Here is a 26,468-nt window from a genome sequence, read left to right as displayed (position 1 = left end):
CCATCCAAAAACAACACCCTGCCTCCCCTCCCTGTCCCCAAGCACCTCCCCAGCCCACCTCTGTCCGAGCCAGTTCTCTGTTCTGGACTGTTGGCCTAGCCGTCTCACTGGATGATTGAGGACTATTGTTCCTGCCCAAAGCCCACCAAAGAGCCCCATCCACAGCCAATATCCCACACAACCACCCCTCAAATGGCCAAACCTCAGTCTTCCATCTCCCACTCCATTCCTCAACCTAATATGGCCAAATACCTCAGATGTCTTAAAGCCCCTTCTAACATGATCAACCCTGAATGGTTCTACTCCTTATCTTATGATAGATACACTGACTACAACCCACGATACAAAACAAACACACACACACAAACGGCTAACGCTAACACACAACCTCAAGAGGCTACAGCACACTCAGTCCTTACAGCAGTGCAAACCTGTCCACTTCCTGACTCGACACAATCAGATGGAGAGATAGGAAAAAGAAGAGGGGGAAGGAAAAGAGACAGTATGAAACATGAGTGCTGAGGTGGGTGAGTGAGTGAGAGTAGGATGCAGTGAGAGAGACGGGGGAGGAGTCTTGCAGAGCGGAGCAGGAGCAGACACACCGGTCAGAGTTCACACAGTGAGCCAGGTCAAACCAAGCCAAGGTGCTACCTGTGTCTGTCTGTGCCCTGAGCTCTGGGGCTAGGGGACCTCAGGGTTGGCTTTGGCCCTGTGGATGGGTCAACCATGTTACCAACAGGTTAGCTGGCCATGGTTACATCACTCTCATATATGGTATATGCTAGACATTAAAACACTGGCACATCAATCTAAATAAACACATTAATCTTACAGACTTTGTAACAAAACCTTTAAAAATGGGGGGACCCCTCAGTCCAAGGAATTATCATTACCTCACATGGATATGCTATGAAAATGACATGAACGATGTCGCAGTAAGTTCAGTAAAGCCCCGCCCCCCAAACTGTGATCCCTTGATGCAGTGTGTGTGTGTGAGTCTGACCTGCGCCCGCTGGCGTCTCGGAGCACAGCAGCCCCCGGGTCTACAGCCCTGGCCTCCAGCTCCTGAACCTCTTCCAGAAGAGACTTCTTCACAGTGCGACGACCCCTACAACACATTCACAGGATTATGTTGCTCGTCAGGATTTCACAGGTTTTTTGGGGTGATATCTGCGGGCAAAAATGCTTGATTTCTTTGGCATCGCAAATTGCTAACTTTTTCTGGCAGGGAAATATTTGCTGATGTGTGGCTTGACTGAACCATTGTATGTGGTAAAAGTGTGGTGATTGGTTAAAATTGCGAGCCCACTTTTTATAGTGTGGTGTTCAGACAGTTTTATGCAGTAATTTGACCGTTTTATGTGGTAATAGTGTGATGATTGGTCAAATTTGCAAGCCCTAGCATAATATGCGGGAATGGTTGATTTTGCAAAAAAATATGCAATCGCAGAAATCTTGGTACAGTAGGATAGTAGTACAGTAGTACAGTGTATGTGTTCGTATTGAAATGTGAAAAACACTGCTGTTCATATGATGTATGCATTGATTTAAGAGGTATTTATGCAGTGTGAGTGTGTTACTCACGCGTTCCAGGCAAAGTCTTTGAGTAGACAGGCTGCTGGCACCAGGACCAGCCCCAGCCAGAAGTGCCAGCACTGCATCACTCTGCTAGCCTACAACACAACGTCAACACAACGTCAACACAACACTCCAGGAACCCAGGAGAGAGACATAACACATTCCAGCCACGTCAAGAGAGACGTTAGACAGACACGCTCCACAGGGTCTCCACCCTCTTTTGTCCAGCTACAGACAGCTTCGTTGACCTCTAACCAGGAGTCTGTCTCCAGGGGTTAATCATCCTCTACACCACGGTCTCTCCGTCCCCCTCTACACCACGGTCTCTCCGTCCCCCTCTACACCACGGTCTCTCCGTCCCCCCCCTCTACACCACGGTCTCTCCGTCCCCCTCTCTACACCACGGTCTCTCCGTCCCCCCCTCTACACCACGGTCTCTCCGTCCCCCACCACGGTCTCTCCGTCCCCTCTCTACACCACGGTCTCTCCCCCTCCCCCTCTCTCCCCCTCTACACCACGGTCTCTCCGTCCCCCTCTACACCACGGTCTCTCCGTCCCCTCTCTACACCACGGTCTCTCCGTCCCCCTCTACACCACGGTCTCTCCGTCCCCCTCTACACCACGGTCTCTACACCACGGTCTCTCCGTCCCCCTCTACACCACGGTCTCTCCGTCCCCCTCTCCGTCCCCCTCTACACCACGGTCTCGGTCCGTCCCCCTCTACACCACGGTCTCCGTCCCCTCTACACCACGTCCCCCGTCCCCCTACACCACGGTCTCTCCGTCCCCCCCCTCTACACCACGGTCTCTCCGTCCCCCCCCTACACCACGGTCTCTCCGTCCCCCACCACGGTCTCTCCGTCCCCCCTCTACACCACGGTCTCTCCGTCCCCCTCACCACGGTCTCTCCACCACGGTCTCTCCCCCCCTCTACACCACGGTCTCCGTCCCCCTCTACACCACGTCCCCCCCTCTACACCACGGTCTCGCCGTCCCCTCTACACCACGGTCTACACCACGGTCTCTCCGTCCCCCCCCTCTACACTACGGTCTCTCACGGTCCTCCGTCCCCTCTACGTCCCCCTCTCTACACTACGGTCTCTCCGTCCCCCTCTACACCACGGTCTACACTACGGTCTCTCCGTCCCCCACCACGGTCTACACTACGGTCTCTCCGTCCCCCTCTCAATTAGCTGCACCTCCTTGTCTACCTCTCCATTCAGATTCCATCTGCATGTCTTTTTCTTTCTCTCTTGATGCGTCGGTCTCTTTTAGAGCGCTCTGAAGTCTCTCTCCCTGCCTGCTGTCCCCCCCTTTTCAAACTCTCTCTTTGTCTTTCTACGTGGTAGCCAGTTCTGCCACCATATGCCAAATGCCTGTAGCAGTTTGCTGAATATGCCCTGACATATTTCTGGTAACAAAGCCCATCTCTCTACTATACTAGCTACATTCATACAAGTGGACATTGACTGTGCTGTAGTCTATGCTGTACTGGCTAGCTACATTCATAGTAAGATTAGAGTGTTCCCTTAGTCCCTGTTATGAGACTGTAGTTCAGAGATGGTCAGAGGTAGATACTTTGGACCGGACACAGCTGACATTCCCAAGGGGATTCTCTGGACTGAATCGGAAAACCATTATGAGCCAGTCCCAATGACAGCTGGAAACACACCCAGAGAAGCTCAGACTACACACACACAGTTTGACAAACACCCACAGACAACAGGACAGACTGTCGGTCTCAGACAAACACCTCCACAAACACACCAAAAACACACACATTCTTTGTCAAAAACCCCACACGCACAAATACGGTCTCAAACAAACACACACAAACATAACTCAAAACACAATTATTTGAAGCGTAAACACAAAGCACTCAATGAATAGCCCAGTATTCATCCCCTATGGGCAGATGAATGTAGAGATACAGGGAACGAGAAAGGGTGAGAGAGCAGAGGGAAGTGAGGAGGAGAAAGGAGGTGATGGGGTTGTCTGAGCGGGCTGATGGAGGGATTGGAGACGGGGAGCGAGGAGGGGTGAGTGTCTCCCCCAGTTCCCCAGTTGGACAGAGCAGCTGCAGGGTTTATTCACATTCCTCATTTCTGACACAAATTGAATTAATGGTCTGAAAGAGGCGGAGACTCCCTCCCCTAGTCTCCCTTCACATTGGGGTAGCACTGCACCCTGAACCTAGCCCCCTAAAAAACCCAACATGGGTCCCCCAATCAGGGGGTCCCCCATATACACACACCCGTCCTCCTCCAGCCCTGCCCAGCTCGGCACACACGCTATAGTCAACACCTCCAGAGCAGGCCGTAAAAGCCTGGGGCTCGGGTGACCGCGCAGCAGGTGCAGAGGGCCTGCAGAGTGGGCTGGAAGGGCATAAATCTCCCAGGAGCTCCAGCAGTGCTGACATGGAACACCCAGAAGGCCAGCCGCCCAGGCGCCGTGTGTGTGTGTGTGTGTGTGTGTGTGTGTGTGTGTGTGGGGGGGGGAAATGGAGGGTTATTACACCCCCACCATCAGAATGACTGACACATGTATGGGGAGTGGTGGTGGGTGGAAAGCATTAAGTCCATATAGAACACATCCACAGAACAGCCATGGTTTCTGGCCTATTAGGACATATTTACAGCCTGGTCTGAGGCTGGGTTTTTTGGGGCTGCCCGCACACCTCTGCAGCACGCCTCAGCTTTCCTAACCAACAGGACTCTGTAGACACTGCTTCCTTCACTACAGTCGTAAGTAGTAACAGAAGAGACAGCTTGAGCCATGAGAAGAATCAGAGGAGGAGGAGACTTGCCTGGCCCTGCATGTCAGGAGCGATGGGGATGGACGGCCAGAAAGCTGAGTAGACAGTGAAGAACAGCATCCAGAGAATCATACTGCCCCACACTGCCAAGTGGGAGAACTACAGGGAAGGAGAGGGGTGGGAGAGGAGGGAGGGAGTTGGTAGAGGAAGGAAACGGAGTGAGAAATATAGAGCGAGGTCACATAGTTAATGTACAAACACTGAATATAGACAACCTTGTCCCTGAGATTCCCCGCCTCCTCTTTCCCTCTGTCTCATTCTCTTTCCCTCCTTCCCCCTCTCCCTCTCTGTAAGGGGACACTGTGTGAATACCTATGGGACCCTGCTTCATTACCGGGGGGGGTGTTGTGTGGACAGCTGAACGGACGGGGGTGTCAACGCCCCCCTCACCCCCGTCCCTGGAGTGGGAATGCCCTGAGATGGCTGTAACACATGGCAAGGGGAGTGTGTGTGTGTGTGTGTGTGTGGCTGATCTCTATACACAAGTATACCCTACACTGTCACCTACCCCTATACCTGTACACAACAGTGTCAGCTGTCAACCTGTAGGCTACCAGTCATGTGGTACTATATGTCAACAGGGTACATAGAAGCAGTCTATAGGGCTAGTGAAGTGGGAGTGTGTAGAGGGGAAACAGACTCTTACCCTGGTCCACGCAGTGGTTTCCATACCAGCTTTTAAACACACTGTTACTACCACATACTGCAGAGAGAGAGAGAGAGAGAGAGAGAAGAGAGAGAGCACGAGAAGAGAGAGAGCACGAGAAGAGAGAGAGCACGAGAAGAGAGAGAGCACGAGAAGAGAGAGAGCACGAGAAGAGAGAGAGCACGAGAGGAGAGAATGAAGGAGGGTTTGTTCACAAATGACACCAGAGATAATAAACATCCATAATGATATACTGTAAACTTAACAATTCCTGTTAAAACCCTCAGAGTACCTGCTGCTCTCAGCCATCTAAACACAAACAAATAAGCAAAAGACACACACACACCGTGCTAAATGTAAGGAACAGAGTGATGGAGAGGGAATAAGGTAGATGAGTAGAGCGATTGCTGAGGTAGACTAACTGCAGTCCCATGAGCACTTCATTACGGATTTAAATGGCCAGAGTCGAGCATCTCTGTAGCAGGATCCAAAAAGTGTAATTGACACACACAACACACACATTTTATCAGACTGGGCATTACATTAGTGGGATGAGTCCATGTTAATGTTCAGACGAGACACAGTGTAGGGCATCTGCTTACCGTGTAAACCATGTTCCCCACAAACAGGTAGTCAGTACCATGACCGTTGTTGAAAGGACTGTCTGGGGAGAACACACACACAGAAATATTTACCACAAGATATTAAGTTAATGAAGAGTGTGTGTCTAGCAGGGGGGAGTAGGCACCACTACTTACCATGTTCTAGTACTTTGAGTGGAAACCAGAAGAGAATAATGGAATGGATCAGAGCATTTATACAGTGACCCCAAAACACCTGAGGGAGAGAGACAGAGACACACACAGAGAGACAGAGACACACACAGAGACACACAGAGAGACAGAGCGAGAGGATGGAGAGAGCGAGAGAGGGCAGTAGTAGTAAGTATAAACCAATGCCAAAACACACAGAGGCCACATCCAAAAACAGTGTTTCCCTCAGAGTAATACAACTACCACTGTGTATTCACCATCGCTACCAACCAACTGCCCTGCTCCTGCGCACACACATTACACACACCTTCCACCCACTAACTGAATGACTTCCTTATTCTGGCCCTCTGAATCTCATTAGCATTGCCATGGAGACGGCCCGGACTCCCTGCCACCTTGTTTACCCGCTGGGGTTCCAAACAAACACCAGGCATCTCAAATCCATCCAGACATGACCCATCAAACACAGAGTATGACAATCATAGCTTCATTTCAGATGACGCCACACATGTGCATATAGGTCTACAAGTTATGTCTAATAATATGCTAATCATGTATGTATTTTTTCATTCACAGTGTTCAAAATGGTTCCATATGCTTGTCCATGAATAATTGTACAGTATTTCAATGTAATTGTGTGTGTGTGTGTGTGTGTGTGTGTGTGTGTGTGTGTGTGTGTGTGTGTGTGTGTGTGTGTGTGTGTGTGTGTGTACCTTGGTGTTGAAACCCTCAGCGTTCTGGGTGATCCTGTATAGCTGGGGGAAGCGTAGCATGTTCTGCTGACTGCATGGCCGGTCAAAGATCCCCAGAGTGAAGGGAGGCAGCGCTGTGAAGATCTGACATACACACACACACACACACACACAATAACAAAGTCAAAACACCCAAACAAACACGACTGCCTTTCAGAGATTCAGACAGTGACTGTTGTGTAGATTGTGTGACTGAGAAAACACACAACACAATCAACAGGAATTCCACCAAACGTGGTGAGCCTGAGGGCTGCACACATTATCACTGAGACGTAGCGGCAGAGAGAGAGGAGAACAGACACTGCTGTGGCATGCAGATGGACCACAGATAACAGAACACAGCTCACACCGAGTGGAGGCATGGAAGGAGAGGGAGGGATGAAGGGAGGGAGGGAGAGAGAGAGAGAGGGGGAAAGGGTGTAGGAGAGAGAAACATATGGAGTACGAGGGAGAGTAAAAGGACAGAGATCCAGGGAAATGGACAGTATGAATAAAGTGGACACTCACCACGTTGTAGAGGCCGATACACCAGCGTTCAAACAGGATCTGTCCAGAGAAGCCGTTCACAAAGGCAAACCACAGCTGGACAAGAGAGGGATGACATAGGATGAGTGAACAAGGGAGGATGGAATGAAAGGCTTTATAGGGCTAGATAGAGGAGAACCATGTCAGACATTGATTTGTTTCATGGTGAAGTGGCCCTTGTGCATAGATGACAGATCTAGGATTTTTCTCCACTACCCAATGCTAAAGTTATCTACAAAGAGTAAAACACTGGAATCTGACTCTGGGTCAGGTGTTGAGGAGGAGTGTCCACCCATACAGAGAGACTGACTGATCAGAGTGTATGATGATATTCCTGGAGCACACACACTCTGCTTTGTGGACAGAGACAGTCTATGACCCTTCACGTATAGAAATCTGCAGGCAGCCAATAATGTGTGATAAACAAACACACACCAGTGTGAGAGGGACCGCGAGGTAGAGGGTCTTATGATGGTTTGCACCTGCTGGCATCCTTAATGTTAGACAGAAAGGGAGGCAAGAAGGGGGCACAGCTGACAGATACCCCTCAGGGCTTCCAAAATGTCTCTCACCCATTCTACACAGTGTAGGGGTGTGTGTGTGTGTACATCCAGTAAAGTATGTGTGTGTGTGTGTGTGTGTGTGTACATCCAGTAAAGTGTGTGAGTGTGTGTATGTGTGTGTGAGTGACAGAAAGCAGACACCAGAGGGGCACCTCATCCATCACTGTCAAACATTTCGACAAACAGCTGCAAAATGTCTCTGTTAATGTATGTGTCTGTGAGTGAGCGAGCGAGCGAGCGAGAGAGAGGGAGAATGACATCAAAATAGAAAAGGGGATTCGTCACTCACTAAATGAGTCCAGCTTCCTACTAATGTAAATCATATTTTATGTGTCTTCATCACCTGATTGGCTCTCTGGGTGGCATGCATAGGACCTGACCTATATAAGGGAGGGTGGGCGTGGTGAGGATGAGGGAGGGGTGTGTCTTACCTCTATAATGTAGAGCACCACATTCTTATAGAAACAGTAGAGTATACACTTAGTGACACGGTTATAACTCCACGCCCCATGGACCAGCAACAGCTTCTCTAGGTAGGAAAACTAGGACCAGTCAGAGGGGGAGGGGGAGAGAGAGATGGATACAGGGTGAGACAAAGAGATAAGCAGTACCCGAGGGGTAAAGACAGATAAACAGACAGATTCCTAGATTCCTCTGGCTCTCACATAATACTTCAACTGGCTCCTCCCCCATTCTCCCCACAGGGACACATGCTAACCATTAACATAGGAGTGCTAGCAGCTCACAAACAAGCTGTGGGCTGGAATCTGCTTTGTGTGTTACCTGTGCTATGGAGTAGTCAGAGGAGTTGGTGGCCTGCATGCCCTCGTTGCCACTGATGCCAACCCCCACATGGGCAGTCTGGATCATGCCCACGTCGTTGGCCCCGTCTCCTATGGCCAGAGTGATGGCCTTTACATGCTTCTTCACCATGTCCACGATCTCGGACTTCTGGAGGGGAGACACCCTGGAGAGGGAGACCATATTAGAGACACATATTTACCTCAGATTACACAGATCCACAAAGAAATGGAAAACAATCCAATGTTGATAAACTCCCATATCTACTGGGTGAAATTCCACAGTGTGACATCACAGCAGCAAGATGTGTGACCTGTTGCCACAAGAAAAGGGCAACCAGTGAAGAATGAACACCATTGTAAATACAACCCATATTTATGTTAGTTTATTTTCCCTTTTGTACTTTAACCATTTGCACATCGTTACAACACTGTGTGTGTGTGTATATATATATATATATATATATATATATATAAAATATAATATACACACACATACACACACCCACACACAAATTACATTTGTAATGTCTTTATTCTTTTGGAACTTCTGTGAGTGTTATGTTAATTTTGATTGTTTATTTCACTTTTGTATATTATCTACTTCACTTGCTTTGGCAACGTTAACATGTGCTTCCCATGCCAATAAAGACCCTTGAATTGAGACGAGGGACAGATCAGTTAGAAACCAGTTACACAACAACCTAAAAGACGTCTGGGAGACTGGAAACAACTATTCGACCAGGTGGGGAACAGACAGACAGAGAGAGACGCACAGACAGACAGAGACACACAGACAGACAGAGACACACAGACAGACAGAGAGAGAGACACACAGACAGACAGACACACACACACACACACACAGACAGAGAGCACGTGAGATCAGATTACCAACAACATAAATGACAAATCGCATAAAGATTAGAATGATTGGAAATGGAAGAGAGGAAAAGAGTTGAAGAGAGAACAAAAGGAGATTTAAAGACAGCTGGCAGATAAACAGACAGACTTCACACATAAACATGAGGTTTCTGTTCAGTGGTTTACATCAGGGAGCAGCAAATATAACCACAATGGCTTCTATTTAGTGCCAAATCCCAAGGTAAAAGTTGGCCTTAACCACAGACCTAGGATAAGATTTTACTGCCCCAGATCCTAACCTGACCCATTAAATAGATGGAAATATATCTGTTCCTGTATCAGTTGTTTAGGGCACTGCTTCCCACTAATGTACTTGTGTAGCCATTCAGTCATTGTGGTAGCTGGTTGAGGGACCAGACCCCTGAGGTACTCCACCCTCTTAACCTGTAACCCTCAGCCTCTCTGTCTGTCTGTCTCCTAAACCGGCTCTGTCTACGCAGACAATGAGATGAGGAGCCCAGGGGACAGGGTCTATGGTGAATTCACAGACATTGTGTGTGTGTGTGTGTGTGTGTGTGTGTGTGTGTGTGTGTGTGTGTAAGAGATAGTATGCCTTTTGAAAACATGGCTCCTGTTACTCTCTGCATGTCAGTTTTGTAGGCCTGTAGTCAAACCAGGACACACAGTAATTTCAAGACCCAACAGGGACCACTCTTTCTTGGTCAAGAGGAAGCAGGCCAGGCTGGGTACGGAGCAAATCTCTACACCAGCATATAGCCTTTCAATGTATCGCTCTGACACACACACCTGCTGCAGGCCAGCGGGATGCCCACGGGTCATAAAGATGGTCTTTGTGTTCTGAGCAGAACCGTGGCCCGGTCAAGCTGAAACCACAGAGCTGGGTGGTCCGCTTAGTATTCTCTCTCTCTCTCTCTCTCACACACACACACACACTCAGCGAGAGAATTGGCTGGAGAAGCTGATGTTGAAAGACGAGATGAGCCTCTGCTCTCTGAGGTGCGTGTCTGTCTGCGTGTCTGTCTGTGTGTCTGTCTGCGTGAGAGACAGAAGGAGCGTATAGGACACAAGTAGAAATAGTGACTCAACAAAAAAAATCCCTCAAAGCCCCCCACCCCCCCCCTGTTTGAGAATGGTGGCTCGGGGTACCTCAGGGTAGATGAAAGAGGCTAAATGGTCTTCATGGTGGAGTTGAAGAGTAAATGAGGAGTTTAAAGTGGTTGTTTAAACAAACAGAGTGTGAAGTCAGGAACCCAAGCATAGAGCCCTGCCTGAACCCACCACCCCTTACAAACAACGCACACACACACCAGGAGGAGAGGATCACAGTCACCTCTGCTATGAGTGGGCCGGGGGGGATCAGGAGGAAGAAAGAGAGGGATCTAGGACAGGGGAGGGAGGGGGGAGGGGGGGCTGGAGGCATTTGTAAGGCCTTGGAGACCCAAGTCCGGATATGGCTTTTATGCTACAGAGAGTCAATTACGTGTGTGTGTGTGTGTGTGTGTGTGTTTTAATAGCGGTAAGTGAGCCATGACTTGGACATTTCCATGCGGTGTGGTGTATTACATTAACCTCTGAGCTGCATGCCAAGCTTTTAACATCTACAGTTATTTACTACTGTAACCCTGGGCAACCTGCAACCTTTAACCCTAACCCTTTGAGCTGCATGCCAAGCTTTTAACATCTACAGTTATTTACTACTGTAAACCTGGGCAACCTGCAACCTTTATCATCTACAGTTATTTACTACTGTAAACCTGGGTAATCTGCAACATCTACAGTTATTTACTACTGTAACCCTGGGCAACATCTACAGTTATTTACTACTGTAACCCTGGGCAACCTGCAACCTTTAACTCACAACCAGAACGTTTATAGGCAGCACATACACCAAGTACCAAGCACACCCTAACACACAGTCCTATACTCTGCATCTTCCCTGTGTCTGACCTGAAGCAGTTGCAGAACAGGATGTGTGTTTGCGAGTGTGCGTGCATTTCTTACCGGCAGCAGATGACGGCCTTGCAGGACAGGGCGAGGTCTAGGAAGGCTTGGCGGAGCTCGAAGGACAGGGCGTATTTTAGGGTCTGTCCATCAATGATCAGAGCCAACTCATTCTCCTTCCCCAGAGAGTCACCCAGAGATGTACAGTGGGCTGTCAGGGTGGCACGTGTAGCCTGGTGAGGGCAAGAGAAAGAGGGGGTGAAACTCAACACACACAGACTGTGATAGATATCTATCAATCTATACACACACACACACACACACACGTTTGAAGCAGAAAGAGATGTGAAGGTATACACTGGAAACACACACACACACACTCACATAAAACACACACAGTACATGCGTGAGGTACTCGTGTTTGTTGGACCAGTCGGAGCAGAGTGTACAGGCCGTTTATGGGGCAGTAGTTTGGGGCAGGTTTATAATGGAGGAACAGGGACTGATAGAGAAAACAAACATCCCATAGACTCTAATGAGAACCATGTGGACAGGCAGGCACGCAACACACCACCACACAGCCCACACAGGAGAATACACACACGTGGAATACAAGACTTAATCCACACGCAAACACACATTTAAAGGATATGCTTACATCCACATTTAAACTATAAATAGAAACACACTTTCACAATGTTCAATATAAATACACATAAGATGTACAATGAGCTCCGAATGTGTTTGGACAGTGACACATTTGTTGTTTTGTCTCTGTACTCCAGTACTTCGGATTTGAAATGATACAATGACTATGAGGTTAAAGTGCAGACTGTCAGCTTTAATTTGAGGGTAATTTCCATCCATATCAGTGAAACCTTTAGAAATTACAGCACTTTTTGTACATAGTCCCCCCCCCCCCATTTTAGGGGACCAAAAGTATTGGGACAAATTGTATCATTTCAAATCCAAAGTGCTGGAGCACAGAACCAAAACATTTTAAAAAAAGAGTTTCACTGTCCCAACACTTTTGGAGCTCACTTTATTGTAGAAAAACAAAACTACAGTCCCAGGCACAAACATGAATACACTTCATGGGTACAAACCCACAGAGAAGACTAGGTTATTTCCAGTCCAATGACCCCAGCTCATCCCTGTGACCTGGACTGATTGAGATGACCCCCCTCTTATCAACTGACTAGTGTGTGTGGGGAAACTACACAGCCCTCCTGTCAACTGACTAGTGTGTGGTGGGAAACTACACAGCCCTCCTGTCAACTGACTAGTGTGTGGGGGGAAACTACACAGCCCTCCTGTCAACTGACTAGTGTGTGGGGGGAAACTACACAGCCCTCCTGTCAACTGACTAGTGTGTGTGGGGAAACTACACAGCCCTTCTGTCAACTGACTAGTGTGTGGGGGGAAACTACACAGCCCTCCTGTCAACTGACTAGTGTGTGGGGGGAAACTACACAGCCCTCCTGTCAACTGACTAGTGTGTGGGGGAAACTACACAGCCCTCCTGTCAACTGACTAGTGTGTGGGGGGAAACTACACAGCCCTCCTGTCAACTGACTAGTGTGTGGGGGGGGAAACTACACAGCCCTCCTGTCAACTGACTAGTGTGTGGGGGAAACTACACAGCCCTCCTGTCAACTGACTAGTGTGTGGGGGAAACTACACAGCCCTCCTGTCAACTGACTAGTGTGTGGGGGGAAACTACACAGCCCTCCTGTCAACTGACTAGTGTGTGGGGGAAACTACACAGCCCTCCTGTCAACTGACTAGTGTGTGGGGGAAACTACACAGCCCTCCTGTCAACTGACTAGTGTGTGGGGGGAAACTACACAGCCCTCCTGTCAACTGACTAGTGTGTGGGGGGAAACTACACAGCCCTCCTGTCAACTGACTAGTGTGTGGGGGAAACTACACAGCCCTCCTGTCAACTGACTAGTGTGTGGGGGAAACTACACAGCCCTCCTGTCAACTGACTAGTGTGTGGGGGAAACTACACAGCCCTCCTGTCAACTGACTAGTGTGTGGGGGAAACTACACAGCCCTCCTGTCAACTGACTAGTGTGTGGGGGAAACTACACAGCCCTCCTGTCAACTGACTAGTGTGTGGGGGGGGGAAACTACACAGCCCTCCTGTCAACTGACTAGTGTGTGGGGGAAACTACACAGCCCTCCTGTCAACTGACTAGTGTGTGGGGGAAACTACACAGCCCTCCTGTCAACTGACTAGTGTGTGGGGGGAAACTACACAGCCCTCCTGTCAACTGACTAGTGTGTGGGGGAAAACACACAGCCCTCCTGTCAACTGACTAGTGTGTGGGGGAAAACTACACAGCCCTCCTGTCAACTGACTAGTGTGTGGGGGGAAACTACACAGCCCTCCTGTCAACTGACTAGTGTGTGGGGGAAACTACACAGCCCTCCTGTCAACTGACTAGTGTGTGGGGGAAACTACACAGCCCTCCTGTCAACTGACTAGTGTGTGGGGGGAAACTACACAGCCCTCCTGTCAACTGACTAAACTACACAGCCCTCCTGTCAACTGACTAGTGTGTGGGGGAAACTACACAGCCCTCCTGTCAATTGACTAGTGTGTGGGGGGAAACTACACAGCCCTCCTGTCAACTGACTAGTGTGTGGGGGAAACTACACAGCCCTCCTGTCAACTGACTAGTGTGTGGGGGAAACTACACAGCCCTCCTGTCAACTGACTAGTGTGTGGGGGAAACTACACAGCCCTCCTGTCAACTGACTAGTGTGTGGGGGAAACTACACAGCCCTCCTGTCAACTGACTAGTGTGTGGGGGAAACTACACAGCAACTACACACACTCCCTTTATTTCCCTCATACACACATTATTTCCCCCCCCTCCGCTGTCCCTACAAAATGTACACACACAAACCGCATTCCCTCCGAAACTGATACAACAGCGGGCTGTCCCTCCTCTCTCTTGAAAAATCCCCTCTTGTTTTCTCAGCCTTGGGCTGTGTGTTTTTCTTCTATCCCAGAATTCCTGTTTGCATTTACCTTCTCCCGAACAGGGGAGAGAAAACACAAACAGAATGAAAGGATTAAAGAAGATTACAGGTTGTCAGATTCTGCAAATCAAAGTATTTGCGTGTGTGTGACTGTTTGAGCTGGTGTCCGTGTGCGTGTATGCGTGTTTGTGTCAAGGGGCACTGTCAGATACAGTCACAATCCCCATCCATCTACCCTAGTGTAATATCCTCATTCTGGGAAGGACAAAACAAACATTTCATTTTCTCAAAGCAATTCAGAAAATAAACTTTTTTAGGTAAGCACCTCAATTCAAAAAGGAAGAACCTCGTGCCGGTTGTCAGGATTACGTCACCTCAAACACACTGTTCTTATGAGGTAGTTTGGTGTAGAGGGGCTGTCTGTCATTCTGTTATTAAAACTTCTTAGGGACCCTTTTTTCTCAATTTCCGCCTGAATGGCGTGTCCAAAGTAAACTGCCCGTTGCTCAGGCCCTGAAGACAGGATGTGCATATAATTGGTACCATTGGAAAGAAAATACTTTGAAGTTTGTGGAAATGTTCAAATAATGTAGGAGAATTTAACACAATAGATATGGTAGGAGAAAATCCAAAGACAAAACAACCAGAATTATTTATTATTTTTTTGAGACCATCCTCTTAGAAATGCAGGGGAAAGGTCGTATTGTAAAATTCCTATGGCTTCCACAGGGTGTCAGCAGTCTATGTTCAAGGTTTCAGGCTTGTAACTTCAAAAACTAATAAGAAATAACAGTTTTTGTAAGACGACAGTCTTGGAAATCTGTGTTTCTGCGCACCATGACGAAGTTGCGCACCTGCTAAAATCGGTTTCCTATTGAACATACTTCTTTCCGAAATAAATATTATAGTTTGATTACATTTTAGGGTGTCTGAGGAGTAAATAGAAACGTATTTTGACTTGTTGAAACAAAGTTTAGGGGTAGATTTTCAGATTCCTTTCTCTGCAAATTGAACGAGTGGATTATTCAAGTCGATGTCACCAACTAAACAGACTTTTTGGGATATAAAAAAGGATTTTAAATAACAAAACGACACTACATGTTATAGCTGGGATGCTTTGGATGACAAATCAGAGGAAGATTTTGAAAAAGTAAGTGAATATTTAATCTTTATATGTGAATGTATGAAATCTGTGCCGGTGGAAAAATATTTTGATGTGAGGCGCCGTCCTCAAACAATCGCATGGTATGTTTTTACTGTAATAGCTACTGTAAATCTGACAGTTCAGTTAGATTAACAAGAATTTAAGCTTTCAGCCAATATAGGACACTTATATGTACCTAAATGTTTAAAATCCATAATAACTATTAGAATTTTATTTGAATTACGCAATCTCCAGTTTCACCTGAAGTTTTCACGGGACACCGATCCTTAAGAAGTCATTTGGTGTAGATTGGCTGTCTGTCACTTTGTTATTATAAGGTAGTTTGGTGTAGAGGGGCTCTCTGTCACTTTGTTATTATAAGGTAGTTTGGTGTAGAGGGGCTGCCACAATATTATGATGAATGTCACAATATCATGAGATATGACAGACTACCTCCATCATCACGATTACACTCCCGAAGTAATAACCAACACTGTGATTCTCTTTCTCTCTCACACACAGCCGCACTCACTCACTCACTCACACACACACTCACACACACTCACAAACACCTCAATGAGTCCAACTGGCAGCAAACAGTGTAATGGCCTAGCACACCGGTGTTAATAACCCACTGCTACTTGTCACAGCAGATAGCTAGTCTGTGCTAGGATGGCCTAACACACCAGTGTTAATAACCCACTGCTACTTGTCACAGCAGATAGCTAGTCTGTGCTATGATGGCCTAACACACCGGTGTTAATAACCCACTGCTACTTGTCACAGCAGATAGCTAGTCTGTGCTATGATGGCCTAACACACCAGTGTTAATAACCCACTGCTACTTGTCACAGCAGATAGCTAGTCTGTGCTATGATGGCCTAACACACCAGTGTTAATAACCCACTGCTACTTGTCACAGCAGATAGCTAGTCTGTGCTATGATGGCCTAACACACCGGTGTTAATAACCCACTGCTACTTGTCACAGCAGATAGCTAGTCTGTGCTATGATGGCCTAACACACCGGTGTTAATAACCCACTGCTACTTGTCACAGCAGATAGCTAGTCTGTGCTAGGATGGCCTAACACACCGGTGTTAATAACCCACTGCTACTTGTCACAGCAGATAGCTAGTCTGTGCTATGATGGCCTAACACACCAGTGTTAATAACCCACTGCTACTTGTCACAGCAGATAGCTAGTCTGTGCTATGATGGCCTAACACACCGGTGTTAATAACCCACTGCTACTTGTCACAGCAGATAGCTAGTCTGTGCTATGATGGCCTAACACACCGGTGTTAATAACCCACTGCTACTTGTCACAGCAGATAGCTAGTCTGTGCTATGATGGCCTAACACACCAGTGTTAATAACCCACTGCTACTTGTCACAGCAGATAGCTAGTCTGTGCTATGATGGCCTAACACACCGGTGTCAATAACCCACTGCTACTTGTCACAGCAGATAGCTAGTCTGTGCTATGATGGCCTAACACACCGGAGTTAATAACCCACTGCTACTTGTCACAGCAGATAGCTAGTCTGTGCTAGGATGGCCTAACACACCGGTGTCAATAACCCACTGCTACTTGTCACAGCAGATAGCTAGTCTTTTGCTATGATGGCCTAACACACCGGTGTTAATAACCCACTGCTACTTGTCACAGCAGATAGCTAGTCTGTGCTATGATGGCCTAACACACCGGTGTTAATAACCCACTGCTACTTGTCACAGCAGATAGCTAGTCTGTGCTATGATGGCCTAACAGAACTGAAATCAACACTTGTTAACTGATTATAAAATCATTATCAAACAGTTTGCAAAATCATCACATCATTGGTTATGTAACTTATTACACCACATTTTCTTAATGTAAAACTAACCATTTCACATTTGTCCTGTACATCTGCAGATAAGAGACACTGCAGGCTGTAAAATGACTGAATCTAGTCTTCTTTCTCACAAATGCTGCCTGTTTTTGGAGAAGACTGGTGCAATCAAGGACTGTACATTTTTCCATGTCACTGAATGACACCATAGTCCCTGCGCCCAATAACACTAAGGCAACCTGTCTAAATGACTCTCTCACCATAGCACTCACATTTGTAGCCATGAAATGCTGTGAAAGGCTGGTCATGGCTCACATCAACATCATCCCAGACACACTGGACTCACTCCAATTCGCATACCACCCCAACAGATCCACAGATGAGGCAACGTCTATTGCCCTACTCACTGCTCTTTCCCACCTGGACAAGAGGAACACCTATGTGAGAATGCTGTTCATTGACTACACCACAGTACCCTCAAAGCTCTTCACTAAACGAAGGACCCTGGGACTCAACACCTCCTGTAACTGGTTCCTGGACTTCCTGTTGGGCCGTCCGCAGGTGGTGAGGATAGGCAACAATACATCCGCCACACTGACCTTCAACAAGGGGGCACCTCAGGGGTGCGTGCATAGTCCCCTCCTGTACTCCCTGTTCACCTACGACTGCATAGCTGTGTACAACTTCAACACCATCATTAAGTTTGCCGACCACACAACCTTAGTAGGCCTGATCGCCAACGCCGATGAGACAGCCTATAAGGAGGTCAGAGACCTGGCAGTGTGGTGCCAGGACAACACCCTTTCTCTCTCAACGTCATCAAGACAAAAGGAGCTGATCGTGGACTACAGGAAAAGGAGGGCCGAGCACTCCACTGTTCGCGTCGAGGGGGCTGTAGTGGAGCAGGTCGAGAGCTTCAAGTTCCTTGGCATCTCCCCCTCTTTACACCACTGCTACTCTCTGTTATTATCTATGCATAGTCACTTTAATAACTCTACCTACATGTACATATTACAAGTCCTAGACTGTTCTTTATGCTACCCTCACGACAAGCGGTACCGATCCTCCAAGTCTGGAACCAACAGGACCTTGAACAGCTTCTACCCCCGAGCCACAAGACTTCTACATGATAAAATAGTTAACTAAATAGCAACCAGGACTATCTGCATTGACCCTTTTTGTACCAACTTTCACTCATCACAGATTCACCCCACATTCACATTCAGATTCACGCCTGGTTCCTCTCTAGGTTTCTTCCTAGGTTTTTGCCTTTCTAGGGAGTTTTTCCTAGCCACCGTGCTTCTACACCTGCATTGCTTGCTGTTTGGGGTTTTAGGCTGGGTTTCTGTATAGCACTTTGAGATATCAGCTGATGTACGAAGGGCTATATAAATAAATTTGATTTGATTTTGCTGCTACTGTTTACTTTCTGTCACTTTATTCCTAGTTATATGTACATATCTACCTCAATGACCTTGTACCCCTGCACATCGACTATGTACTGGTAAAACGTGTATATAGACAAGTTATCATTACTCATTGTGTATTAATTATAACTTGTATTATTACTTTTCTATGATTTATCTCTCTGCATTGTTGGCAAGGACCTGTAAGTAAGCATTTCCCTGTTAGTCTATACCTGTTTATGAAGCATGTGACGAATAACATTTGATTTGATGACAGATCTCTCAGTAGCAGGCATTTTCAGTTCGAAACAAAATTGTATTTTTCATATGCATCTAAGCTGGGAACAAGCTGAAACACAGATTCACACACACACACACACACAGTAAACCATGTTCTCAGGCTCTTGTGTTGAATCTTATCAGGTTTATATTTAGAGCTGGGCAGTAAGGTTCAGATGGTGTGACATATCATAGGTCACCGTCTCGCCACACACACACACCTCTGAAGGGTGAGGGTGGGGGAGGAGACAGACACGCTCATTTCTGAAATGCAGATTGTCACCAGTGAGATTTAATAAAGAGTTTCATTATCAGCCAAGCATCTGTACAAACACCCACATCCTCCACAGTCTGCCTGACAGACAAAGCTACACATAAACACCAACACACCTAGACATACACACAAACACCAACACACCTAGACATACACACAGAAGGTTGGCATAAAATATGACCATAAATTGAGTGTCTACATAGTGTCTTAATTAAGGAGAGGTGTGTGTGTGTGTGTGTGTGTGTGTGTGTGTGTGTGTGTGTGTGTGTGTGTGTGTGTGTAGATTAAATGTATGACTAATGTAAGACTTAAGCCTGGTCTGTACAAGCCACCACCTCTACTGCAAAGACTGAGTCTGAGTGTGTGCGTGTGTGTGTGCGTGTGTGTGTGTGTGTGTTTGATATGAAGGTGACAGATGGAGCGTGTCACAGCGTCACTGTCACAAGCTGCCATGTTTACCCAGGAGGCATTGCTCAGAGGGTTTGTTTTGACGAGAGGGAGTGACAAAAGGAGATCCCATTACCCTCCTCAATCATCAACATCAGATGTTTCCCTCTATGCCTCTCCCTATTTCTCTACTTCTCCCTCTCTCCTTTTTTCTCTTCACCTCCCTCCCACTTTCTCCCCCTCTCCTACTTTTGCATCTCACACAAAACATAATAAAACAGATTCCCTGTCTTGTTCACACACACACACACACCTGTCCATAGAGAGGGTGCTGACAGATGTATAGGTAGCAGCGTGAAGGAGACATGGAAAGGAGGGGAGGGAGGGAGACATCCGCCTGACTACCAACAGAGAAACTAAAGAAACAGACAGAGAGGAAAGGAAGCAGGGAAAGGAGAAAAGGGAGTGAAAAACAAGGAGGACAAGAGATATATTGCAATGGGACAATAGGTCTCTCCTATGAATGATATGCTCCTGCTCTCTCGCTTTCATCTGTAGTGACCTCCTCTCTACGGCTGTCTGGAGCTGTCCTCCCACTAGTCTGTCTGCTTTCATCTGTAGTGACCTCCTCTCTCCACGGCTGTCTGGAGCTGTCCTCCCACTAGTCTGTCTGCTTTCATCTGTAGTGACCTCCTCTCTCCACGGCTGTCTGGAGCTGTCCTCTCACTAGTCTGTATGCTTTCATCTGTAGTGACCTCCTCTCTCCACGGCTGTCTGGAGCTGTCCTCCCACTAGTCTGTCTGCTTTCATCTGTAGTGACCTCCTCTCTCCACGGCTGTCTGGAGCTGTCCTCCCACTAGTCTGTCTGCTTTCATCTGTAGTGACCTCCTCTCTCCACGGCTGTCTGGAGCTGTCCTCCCACTAGTCTGTCTGCTTTCATCTGTAGTGACCTCCTCTCGCCACGGCTGTCTGGAGCTGTCCTCCCACTAGTCTGTCTGCTTTCATCTGTAGTGACCTCCTCTCTCCACGGCTGTCTGGAGCTGTCCTCCCACTAGTCTGTATGCTTTCATCTGTAGTGACCCTTCTCTCCACAGCTCTCTGGGCCTGACACACACACGTTCCTAAACTACAATAATGTACATCTGGATTAGTATACTAACTCAACAAATATTTACAGTTGGAGAGATGAGAAAGAGCAAGCAGACTGGTTACGGATTCAGGCTACTTCTCCAACATGTGACAGGAATGTTAAGTTAATAGTTGTTCTGGTTTTAATTGAATAGACATATTACAGTGCTACTGAACGGTCGCACTGTCATCCTAGCCCCTCCCTCTCTCAGGGAAGCGGGCATGTCTCCCTAGCCCCTCCCTCTCTCAGGGAAGCGTGCACGTCTCCCTAGCCCCTCCCTCTCTCAGGGAAGCGTGCACATCTCCCTAGCCCCTCCCTCTCTCAGGGAAGCGTGCACGTCTCCCTAGCTCCTCCCTCTCTCAGGGAAGCGTGCACGTCTCCCTAGCCCCTCCCTCTCTCAGGGAAGCGTGCACATCTCCCTAGCCCCTCCCTCTCTCAGGGAAGCGTGCACGTCTCCCTAGCTCCTCCCTCTCTCAGGGAAGCGTGCACATCTCCCTAGCTCCTCCCTCTCTCGGGGAAGTGTGCACGTCTCCCTAGCCCCTCCCTCTCTCAGGGAAGTGTGCACTTGGGAGAGTATACATAAAAGTATACATAAAAAAACTCATATTTTAACAATGAAAAGGATTGGTCTACATTTAGCTAAAAATATCTATGTGAGATAGCGGGGCGGCAGGTAGCCTAGTCGTTAGAGCGTTGAGCCAGTAACAGAAAGGTTGCTGGATTGAATCCCTAAGCTGACAAGGGATTCAAAAATGACAAAAATATGTTGTTCTGCCCCTGAACAAGGCAGTTAACCCAATGTTCCTAGGCTGTCATTGTAAATAAGAATTTGTTCTTAACTGACTTGCCTAGTTAAATAAAGTAAAACAAAATAAATAATAGCCTACAAGGATATACCATTAGATTCAACATTGTAATAAAATATGCACAGCATAACAAAAAGACACCAGCAGTCTACAAGTTTCACAGTCTGGCGTGCTTGTTGTTGTCGGTCAATCATAGCCAAGCTTCAGTCAGAGGCTCCATGTTACCCATCATCCAATAGGTAAGCAAGCGAAGTGGGAGATTTCTAATCAATGCAAAATGTAATTAAAAGTACAGAATTAAGTTTGGTAAAGTAGAAGAAGGAGTAGGCTACAGTTATCTTCCAATAGGTAAGCTGTTGTTTAATGGAATGGAGTTGTTGCAGACAAGGATGGAGGGCGCAGCAAAAAAAGTCTATATTAGCTAGCAGGGGAATTTAGCAGGCTACTGTAGCTAGCTAGCTAACTAGCAGGGGAATTTAGCAGGCTACTGTAGCTAGCTAGCTTCTTTACAACAATTTGATGCTGCCCCGACCAGCACTACCAGATGGTATAACCTATGGCAACAACAGTTTTGGCAAGTTTCTCTCTCTCCCTCCCTCCGTGCCACACATAGACTGTTACACACCGGCCCCTGATCTGCTATCTCCCCTCTACCACCCCACCCTTATGCTGAAACAAGCAGAGCACAGCGCGCCATTAAAAGTTTACCAAAAATGTGTTTAAACATTTATTTCTACTATCCGGATATCCCCTCCCCCCAAAAATATATATTATTTGAATAATGAAATATTTGTTTAAATGCCCATCCCTCATTTGTAGGTATCCCTAGTCCCTAGGGGGTTGGGTTAAATGCGGAAGACACATTTCGGTTGAATGTATTCAGTTGTGCAACTGACTAGGTATCTCCCTATACAACTGACTAGGTATCCCCCTTTCCCTATACAACTGACTAGGTATCCCCCTTTCCTTATACAACTGACTAGGTATCCCCCTTTCCTTATACAACTGACTAGGTATCCCCCTTTCCTTATACAACTGACTAGGTATCCCCCTTTCCCTATACAACTGACTAGGTATCCCCTGACTTTCCTTATACAACTGACTAGGTATCCCCTTTCCTTATACAACTGACTAGGTATCCCCCTTTCCTTATACAACTGACTAGGTATCCCCCTTTTCCTTATACAACTGACTAGGTATCCCCTTTCCTTATACAACTGACTAGGTATCCCCTTTCCTTATACAACTGACTAGGTATCCCCTTTCCTTATACAACTGACTAGGTATCCCCCTTTCCCTATACAACTGACTAGGTATCCCCCTTTCCTTATACAACTGACTAGGTATCCCCTTTCCTTATACAACTGACTAGGTATCCCCCTTTCCTTATACAACTGACTAGGTATCCCCCTTTCCCTATACAACTGACTAGGTATCCCCCTTTCCTTATACAACTGACTAGGTATCCCCCTTTCCTTATACAACTGACTAGGTATCCCCCTTTCCCTATACAACTGACTAGGTATCCCCCTTTCCTTATACAACTGACTAGGTATCCCCCTTTCCCTATACAACTGACTAGGTATCCCCCTTTCCTTATACAACTGACTAGGTATCCCCCTTTCCTTATACAACTGACTAGGTATCCCCTTTCCTTATACAACTGACTAGGTATCCCCTTTCCTTATACAACTGACTAGGTATCCCCCTTTCCTTATACAACTGACTAGGTATCCCCCTTTCCTTTCACTAGTAGTATCCAAAGTCGGGGACGAACAGCAGTAGGGTCGCCCAAAAAATATGGAACAAAAAAAATGAAGAGTACATATTATTGTATGGCCCAGTATACAAACTGTGAGAAAGATAACTTAAGAAAAAAATAGAACATTTCTTTTTCTTTTCATTTTGATAAGAGATTAAAAACCAATGAATTGAAAGTTATTTGTTGATGTAACAATCCCAATTTACCAATTTTAAGGTTGTGTCATTAGATTTGGGGTGGGGTCTCGAGAAATTCTTGGTGGAAAAAGTGCGCTGAAAGACTTACACACACGCTACCCACACACACACACACAACCTACACAACCTCCATCTAAGCCTCAGGATGTGTTCACTGTGTTGTTTACTGAAGTGTGCAATTGTTTCAATTGACTATTATAAAACTTGTTGTAATAACCTGATGCAATATACAGTATTTATAGTTTGCGTGTAGTTAAAAAAAATATATATATATTTTGTTGTGTTGGTAGCATTTTTGTACTCAGGGCACCACTGCAAATGAGACATTGGTCTCAATTGGGCTCCCTGAATAAATAAAAGTAAATCAAACTGTTTAGCTCAGGATGAAGTGTGCATAGTACAGTCACAGTGAACAACACATCCCGAGCTAAACAGTCACGGTGAACAACACATCCCGAGCTGAACAGTCACAGTGAACAACACATCCCGAGCTAAACAGTCACAGTGAACAACACATCCCGAGCTAAACAGTCACAGTGAACAACACATCCCGAGCTAAACAGTCACAGTGAACAACACATCCCGAGCTAAACAGTCACAGTGAACAACACATCCCGAGCTAAACAGTCACAGTGAACAACACATCCCGAGCTGAACAGTCACAGTGAACAACACATCCCGAGCTGAACAGTCACAGTGAACAACACATCCCGAGCTGAACAGTCACAGTGAACAACACATCCCGAGCTAAACAGTCACGGTGAACAACACATCCCGAGCTAAACAGTCACAGTGAACAACACATCCCGAGCTAAACAGTCACAGTGAACAACACATCCCGAGCTAAAGTCAGTCACAGTGAACAACACATCCCGAGCTGAACAGTCACAGTGAACAACACATCCCGAGCTGAACAGTCACAGTGAACAACACATCCCGAGCTGAACAGTCACAGTGAACAACACATCCCGAGCTAAACAGTCACAGTGAACAACACATCCCGAGCTAAACAGTCACAGTGAACAACACATCCCGAGCTAAACAGTCACAGTGAACAACACATCCCGAGCTAAACAGTCACAGTGAACAACACATCCCGAGCTAAACAGTCACAGTGAACAACACATCCCGAGCTAAACAGTCACAGTGAACAACACATCCCGAGCTAAACAGTCACAGTGAACAACACATCCCGAGCTGAACAGTCACAGTGAACAACACATCCCGAGCTAAACAGTCACAGTGAACAACACATCCCGAGCTAAACAGTCACAGTGAACAACACATCCCGTCAGTCACAGTGAACAACACATCCCGAGCTAAACAGTCACAGTGAACAACACATCCCGAGCTAAACAGTCACAGTGAACAACACATCCCGAGCTAAACAGTCACAGTGAACAACACATCCCGAGCTAAACAGTCACAGTGAACAACACATCCCGAGCTAAACAGTCACAGTGAACAACACATCCCGAGCTAAACAGTCACAGTGAACAACACATCCCGAGCTGAACAGTCAGTCAGTCAGTGAACAACACATCCCGAGCTAAACAGTCACAGTGAACAACACATCCCGAGCTAAACAGTCACAGTGAACAACACATCCCGAGCTAAACAGTCACAGTGAACAACACATCCCGAGCTAAACAGTCACAGTGAACAACACATCCCGAGCTAAACAGTCACAGTGAACAACACATCCCGAGCTAAACAGTCACGGTGAACAACACATCCCGAGCTAAACAGTCACAGTGAACAACACATCCCGAGCTAAACAGTCACGGTGAACAACACATCCCGAGCTAAACAGTCACGGTGAACAACACATCCCGAGCTAAACAGTCACAGTGAACAACACATCCCGAGCTAAACAGTCACAGTGAACAACACCTCCCGAGCTGAACAGTCACAGTGAACAACACATCCCGAGCTAAACAGTCACAGTGAACAACACATCCCGAGCTAAACAGTCACAGTGAACAACACATCCCGAGCTAAAAAGTTAAGGTAAACACACTTCTTTGGCACTCTGTCCATTCTCTCCATATGGTAACTATGATATCTCGCTCTATCCCAAAACAGTCCATCAGTACACATTCCACTTCATACACACATTCTGAGACACAATGGCGTTTACAGGCCGTAACCCTGCCTGCTATCTGCAGACTGTCTGTCTCACAGACAAATTAACTCCACTAAAGCTAGCAGACTGAGCCATTCTCACATGACAGTTACCCAACCACTTAGAATGACACACAACTTAACAAGCCTAAGGTTGAAATGCAATCTGTAGAATTTGACTGCAGCAAAATGTATTCTACAGAATGTCTCTGATACTGGGGTCTGCACACACACTCAATAATGCTCACAGATATGTAATAAAGAATGACTATGCCAATCCAGTGGATCTGCAGTGGTGAACAATCCCTGTGTTTACCCAGAGGAAATTCTCACTCAATTTGTGTGTGTGAGTGAGTGAGTGAGTGAGTGAGTGAGTGAGTGAGTGAGTGAGTGAGTGAGTGAGTGAGTGAGTGAGTGAGAGAGTGAGAGACACACACACAGAGGGATGAGAGGAGAGAAAGAGATCTTTCTACAGGAAGATACCAGACAGCTTAATTACCTCCACCTGTGAGCAGACAAAGAAACACACTCTCCAATCTTTGCTCTGCCACACCCTAGTTCCCACGGTAACACTATAGAACCCACCCTAAAGACACACACACACACACACACACACACACAGGGAGGAGAAGGAGCAGGAGTAGTAAGTGGAAAATGAGGATGAGGAGAAGAGGAAAGGAAGAGGTGGATGATGGGTGGGGGGGTAAAGGAGGAATTGGTAAGGCAAGAAAAAATATGTACTCACATCCAGTGAATCCTCGTTGACGATGATGAGGGACATGCCATGGGAAACTAGACGACAGGAGTAACCTAAGATAGAGAATACAATCTCAGCTACAGCATAGAAACACTCA

At 46.9% G+C, this 26,468-nt stretch overlaps 1 protein-coding gene across 8 annotated transcripts in view; it reads right to left on the bottom strand.

Moving 5' to 3' along the window:
* atp8a2 (ATPase phospholipid transporting 8A2) overlaps positions 1-26,468 on the bottom strand; it is a 64,571-nt gene that overhangs the window by 3,444 nt on the left and 34,659 nt on the right. For 6 of the 8 annotated variants that reach the window (XR_006079030.1, XM_042298848.1, XM_042298849.1 and 3 more), the window contains 12 exons: positions 26,360-26,424; positions 11,339-11,511; positions 8,436-8,619; positions 8,084-8,194; positions 7,072-7,146; positions 6,526-6,648; positions 5,798-5,876; positions 5,642-5,703; positions 5,040-5,096; positions 4,385-4,492; positions 1,585-1,673; positions 1,004-1,108 (listed from right to left, as the gene is read on the bottom strand). Coding sequence is in view for 7 of the 8 variants with exons in the window: in XM_042298848.1 (XP_042154782.1) it covers positions 1,004-1,108; positions 1,585-1,673; positions 4,385-4,492; positions 5,040-5,096; positions 5,642-5,703; positions 5,798-5,876; positions 6,526-6,648; positions 7,072-7,146; positions 8,084-8,194; positions 8,436-8,619; positions 11,339-11,511; positions 26,360-26,424 (1,231 nt within the window). In the remaining variant the exon portion in view is untranslated. Of the gene's footprint in view, positions 1-419; positions 443-651; positions 710-1,003; positions 1,109-1,584; positions 1,674-4,384; positions 4,493-5,039; positions 5,097-5,641; positions 5,704-5,797; positions 5,877-6,525; positions 6,649-7,071; positions 7,147-8,083; positions 8,195-8,435; positions 8,620-11,338; positions 11,512-26,359; positions 26,425-26,468 lie in introns of all 8 variants that reach the window. The other 2 variants (XM_042298851.1, XM_042298852.1) reach the window with 2 other exon arrangements.

This window comes from Oncorhynchus tshawytscha, linkage group LG16 (assembly GCF_018296145.1).
Source record: "Oncorhynchus tshawytscha isolate Ot180627B linkage group LG16, Otsh_v2.0, whole genome shotgun sequence".
Taxonomy (NCBI): domain Eukaryota; kingdom Metazoa; phylum Chordata; class Actinopteri; order Salmoniformes; family Salmonidae; genus Oncorhynchus; species Oncorhynchus tshawytscha.
Note: the sequence above shows the minus strand (reverse complement) of the source record. Positions and strands in the feature narration are given on the sequence as shown.